This window comes from Saccostrea cucullata, unplaced genomic scaffold (genome assembly GCF_032062105.1).
Source record: "Saccostrea cucullata isolate Sc308-1 unplaced genomic scaffold, CSIRO_AGI_Scuc_v1 ctg7072, whole genome shotgun sequence".
NCBI classification, from domain to species: Eukaryota; Metazoa; Mollusca; class Bivalvia; order Ostreida; family Ostreidae; genus Saccostrea; species Saccostrea cuccullata.
Window position 1 is genome coordinate 40,882 of NW_026931613.1, and position 6,026 is coordinate 46,907.

The 6,026-nt window shown below is 32.5% G+C and overlaps 1 protein-coding gene across 1 annotated transcript; it reads right to left on the reverse strand.

Moving 5' to 3' along the window:
• Positions 1-200: 200 nt before the first annotated feature.
• On the reverse strand, positions 201-1,213 carry LOC134233127 (uncharacterized). The gene is made up of 2 exons (XM_062715117.1): positions 1,207-1,213; positions 201-954 (listed from the first exon to the last, which is right to left on the reverse strand). Exon 2 carries the CDS (start codon positions 915-917, stop codon positions 201-203), a length of 717 nt encoding a protein of 238 aa, XP_062571101.1. The 5' UTR covers positions 918-954; positions 1,207-1,213.
• Positions 1,214-6,026: the final 4,813 nt, after the last annotated feature.

Sequence of the window (6,026 nt, forward strand, 5' to 3'; positions counted from 1 at the left end):
AAAAGTTTGGACATACCCCCTCATACACCCATTTAAGGATCAGTTTAAAGCAGACCCAGAAACAATGAACAAGATTTTGAGGACACCATTGAGGTATTATGTTTTGTTGTAACACCCAGAAAACTGCTGTCTTCATGTGATAGGAACACAGTAATTTTTCCTCGTTAGTTAATTCCTTCTTAAAATCTTTTAAAAACAATTTAAGCAGCCCATAGGTCAAGAATTGGCAATGGTTCATTGCATATACAAGTTCTTGTTCTGCCAAAGAGAAGGATATTCTCCATTGTTGTTTTTGCATGTTTTGCGAGTTTGTGTCCAATTGCTACAAAGTGGCATCGATTTCTGACTATGTCATCTACGATATAAGACGGGGGCCATGCCTGACATCGGTTTATCCATTTGAAGGCAGGAGGGGGCCAGATATCACAGACAAAACAATGGGCATGGTCATACTCTCCGCCAATTAAAACACCACTACCACATGGACCATGTTCCTTAGAATTAGGCATAACTGCTGAACATGTGATCTGTCTGTATTTTGAACTGGATATGTAGAGTCTGTCATTTATTTTCATACATGCATTTTTCACACTTTCCTTGTGTGTTGGTGTCAGTAATTCAAGTAAACCAAATCCTGGTGGGCTATCAGAACAATCGCAGAGAATCAATGTTTTTCTATTTAAGTCATAATTTTGATTCTGATCTAAGTCCCATATAACCATGTGGTCATTTGGCCAAAACATTGCATCCATATCTGACCCTTTTAGCCTGAATCCTTCTCTGTGACTCCCACTAATCATCATCCTGTCTGCTTCTCTTGTTTTTATTACTTGTTCATTCATCATTTCCCTGAAGTCAATCATTTCCCTCCTCATGATCACCGTCTCTGAGGACCCCACTATGTGACACAGTTCCATAAACACAGACTCTGACAGACGTTGTATACCCAAGTCCCTATACCAAACATTAAAAATGAGTATATAAATATTTTTTGCTAAATTTCACTATAAATGAGTCCAATTTATATTGAGTTATGTAATGTTTCTAGACCATAATCATTATTTTATTTGTACAACACCTCACTAGGTTCTGTTACATCTGACTTACATAAATAATGAATTTTAGAATATCAAGAAACTTTACAACTAGTCTGTATTGATTATATATAGATACGTGTATATACAAGTTTGATTTTTTTTTACTTACAGCCATTTGTAGGACATCCTCACAATGTCAAGGGATTGTGATTTCTCGAACTCAACACAAGAGTATGAAGTTCGAGAAATCACAAACCCTTGACATTGTAAGGATGTTTCTAGGAAGATTTTTTAATATTATAGAATAATATTTCCTGTTCACTTTGAAAACTATAATTCAATTCAATTCGTTTATAGACCAATTTAGGGCCCTCATGGGACAAAAAGAAAGTACATTTTTAAAATTTATATAATGATTGTGATCATACACATGAAGTACAATATTCATATACGTACGAGGGAAAAGATTGCTTGATTGATATAGAAAAGACATACAAGAAGGCTAACCCAAAAATATATTATATGAACATAAGGTTGTTTGGGTATATACTTGGAAGTATAATACTTTTACATAATTAATAATAATAATATATATTAAAAACGTCACATTCCTAAAATTAATGGTAATGTTTTTTTTTGTAAAAATCATCCAAAGGAGTTTAGTATATCTAGTTCTTCACATTTTAGAATCCAGAATAATTTTTATTGATCAGGCAATTCTGTAAAATGTTTTACTTTAGATGAGATCAAGTTAAATAGATCTTCTCTTTCCTTTGTAAATTTGCGACAATGAATAAGGAAATGCTCTTCATCTTCAATTTGATTAAGCGTAGAATTTTTACATATCCTTTCTGATCTGAGTGTGTTATTATATCTGCCCAATTCTATGAAAAGTCTGTGTGCTTATAAAGGAGGTTAGGGAAGAAAAGTGTGACAGCCGGACGGACGGACAGCTAGACAGACGGACGGACATGAGTAACAACAAAATACCCGAACTTTCTTTAGAAAGTGCGGGTATAAAAATACTCATTTGATTAGCAGCACTCAAATGAAACGCTAAAAGAGGGCAAACTTGTCACCTATTTATTTCTGGAGAAAAATTTTAGACAGGAAAAATATCTAATTTCATTAAAACCTGAATACTGAAAACCAATTTGCAGATTACGTGTATAAGCACACAGACTTTTCATAGAAGACATACAAGTAGGGGAATACCCAAAATACAGTGAATATTATATGAACATAAGGTTTTTAGGTATATATACAGTACATCATATATATGTATACATTGCTAAATCATATATACTTGGAAGTATCATACTTTTACATAATTAATCAAAGTACTGAAAGTACTGAAAAGCGGTTAGCATGCTTTCATCGAAAATGTACAGTGTACAATAACAAAAAATGCATTGAATGATGATATTAAAGTAAGCATGCATATCTTTTTCCAATGTCATCAGCGAAGAAGCAGACACACTGAATTCTGTAGTACTTAACTAAATGGTAAAACCAATAACATCCAAGACTGATGTCACAAATGTTTGTTTCAAACTTTCAACCTGAGATTTTCAGTTTGAAAGACAGGAAGTTCAATTTCAAAAATTTCTGCTTAATTGTCTCCATTGGTGGCTTCCAAAAGTGCTCAGAACGAAAAAAAATTATGTTGATGTTGCAAATTTAATTGGCTTTCATGCTCTATTGATTCTGAAATTAGGTTACTGTAAAGGCTACTACAGCAAACAACTCAAAAAGAAAATAAAATGATAATTCAAATTCTTCAGATTAATTGGTTTGGAGTACTGTACATAGATCTTTAGCTGGCTAGTCTGAGAAAAATGGATGGACGAGCAGAGAATTAATTTCAGAGGGCTTCAGTTTCGTAGGCTTACTGCGGGTCAGCAGGTGTGACCTGTCATTGGGGATGCTTACTTCTCCTAGGCACCGGAACTTTCAAGGATCCGTTTTTCTTTTGAGACCGATCACTGTTCATTCTGTATTTTGATACAGATACTGAGTACATCTGTTTATTAATATTATGAACTATTTCTCTCACAGGAAGAAAGACAAGTAAACAAGATAATAAAGTTTTAAGTAATGTTCATTATTGACTTTTCATACAATTAAATGTTCGATTAAGTAAATGGTATAAATGACAATTATTTAAAAAAGAGTCTTGCACGATATGTATAAACGAACATATACTGAGTATTTGGCAAATTATTTTTCATGAAAAGGAAAGTTGTTGTTTAATCCATCAATACTAGTATTTTAAAAATGCAAAGGTTCACTAAAAGTCAGTGTTTAACAAACAATTTAATTGTCCATTGCAAGAATTACCTAGGTATCATTGTCACTTTCTTCAATATGTCGCATAAGCAATACATTGTTTTTGTTGTTGTTGTTTTTTTTTTTACTAAAAACAAGTATGCGAATTTCTATCAATATGCCTGTAAGCATCTGTATTTTAATTTTTATTTCTTCTCAAAGGCTCAAAATGATAATAAACAAATTTGACAAATTCAAATTTAAAAAGTATTTTTACAACTTATACCTTGCACAGGAATTTCGCAAACTTTCAAAAATAATCATTCATTAGATATAACTTTCAATTTGTGCTAATTGTCCAGATTTTTCATGCTTCTTTTTTCTGTGCATATTTTATATCGGCTGATTTTTAGAAAAGGATCCAATGCGGATTAATTTTTTTTCCATTTTTTTAAAATTAATTTTAATATTTTCAGGCTCCCATTATTATTTTTTAAAATAAAAATGTGATCGTTTAAAATCGTTTGTAATAATTAGACTGAGTACAGAATTTATCCCTGGAAACAAAGCTTTTATCATCTTTTAAATAATTTCAATTGAGAAAAAAAGGAGAAGAAGACAATATGGAAGTAATCCATAACTGTACAACTTACAGAATGATGTATTCAGTATTTTTATATAAAGGCTTTCTTCTTGTACTAGTATTACTTAAGTTAATTAAAGGGATGCCTTAATATTTTGGAAAATGAAACTCGATCGAGAGATTCTCCGATGTTTTGCAGTCGGTAATAACCTTCAACCCCTTTAGCCAGTAATTAACCCCTCCTCCCTGTGCCCAGTAGCTAGCATAATTCGGTCGAATATTTATTGTTCATGAGGGGTGCCTTATAATTAATCACAGGCACCTGAATTTTTATCAGTAAGTCTCTAAATTAGACAAATATCGAAACATTCTACCCCCTCTATATATAAATACACAACGTGTGCAACGTCATTTTGACCACCTGTTCGACTAGGCTTCAATTTAACACATAAATCGGATATGCCTACAGGTTTTCGTGTAGCATTGGGTTCAAATATGATATTTCTCGCTATACATTTCTTCCTAAAGTTTAAATCTAACGCGTTGATAATGTTATCAGCTAAACTTCATGCTGACTTTAAATTTCGTCACAGGGCCCGATCGCCATCAGCTGATGTCACGGAAATTTAATCTCAACACCAAATGCTCCTATACATAAACTTTTTTTAATACTTTATTTCATTGACAAACAAAATCATAAAAAAATTAAAAACCGAAAGATTATGCTGTTTTGATAGTCTTGATTTTATTTAACATATGTTATATGTGTTAGAAACAAATCATAGGTACTAGGTAGAGGCTTTGTTGAAGTTTCCGTTGTCGATAGGTAGCGCCTTATGGAAGTTTCCGGTGTCGATAAAAACTGGACACATGCCATAAAGCGGTTAGCGAAGCTAACCGCTTAAAAAGGTGCTTTGAGTAGCAAAAAAAAAAAGCTAAACTGGTATAACTAATTCCAACGCAAAGCTTAGTCAATTTTGATATACACTCATCAACTTTTCAACTTTTATAAAATTTATTTTTAAAATATCTATATCATTATTTCTGATTCAAGGGAGAAGTTAAGAGAAATGACCAGAAGTATATTAATCTGTTGAATATAAAACATGTACAAGTATACTGTGTGTTTTTTGTTTTAGTATTTTGTTAGTTTGTTGTGAAAACAACTGTCTATCGGGAATTTTTCACTCATATGGAGACACCACCCCTCAAAAGTAACAAGACAAGATGTGTTTGTGATGCCCCGTATGGCAGCTTTTAGCGAAAGCTGAAGTTTCTCAAATGTAAGTCAAACTCCAAGGTCAAAGGGTCAAAATTGTTGGTATCAAAAGGAAAATATCGTCTCAAGGTATATACGATGGGTGTTAGAAAAGTTTGCGGACAAGTTCTATTGTGAGCGCGCTATTTCCACAAAACCGGTCAAACTTTCCAGATAAAATCTTTACCTTTTTTCAAGTAAATATACAAGAATTTTATGCTCTTGGGTGATTATTGAAAAATATACAGCATTTTTATTTTGATAAAACTTGCTTCATGGAGCATGTTACATTTTGGCACGTTTACATCACAAAGACTCTTTATTAAAATTAAAAATTGCACAAAGATATTTATGATATTTTACCTGCCGCTAAAGAATGCAGGAAACGTCACTGGGAGAAATTTTGAACTTAATTGGATGGTATATGACTGTTTTAAAGCCGTTTATAAATGATCAACGCGTAAATAGACAGCCAAAAATCGGAACGTCATTGAGTGTCATGGAGCACTGCACTACGTAAAAATTATGTGTGCAGACAGGAAAATGTCTAAAAAGAGACTTAAATGTTCAAGATGCTGCCGGGAATTTCCTATACATACAAAGAACAAGTTTTCAAATGGGTTTAACTTCATAAGAATGGAAGGGGGAACATTTTGAATGATTAACTCCATCGATACTTCAATACCCCCTTATCGCATGGACGTTGCATTGCGGCTATATGGTTTTGCATAGTTTCCATACCTGATCGATTAACTGTATAGACTTTTTTTTATTTTTTAATATCTCAATAATATACGAATCAGTACAAAAGACATTATAGTAGAAAAGTAACATGTTTTGATATAGATATTCAATTTTAAAGTAGAAATGAAAGATTTAT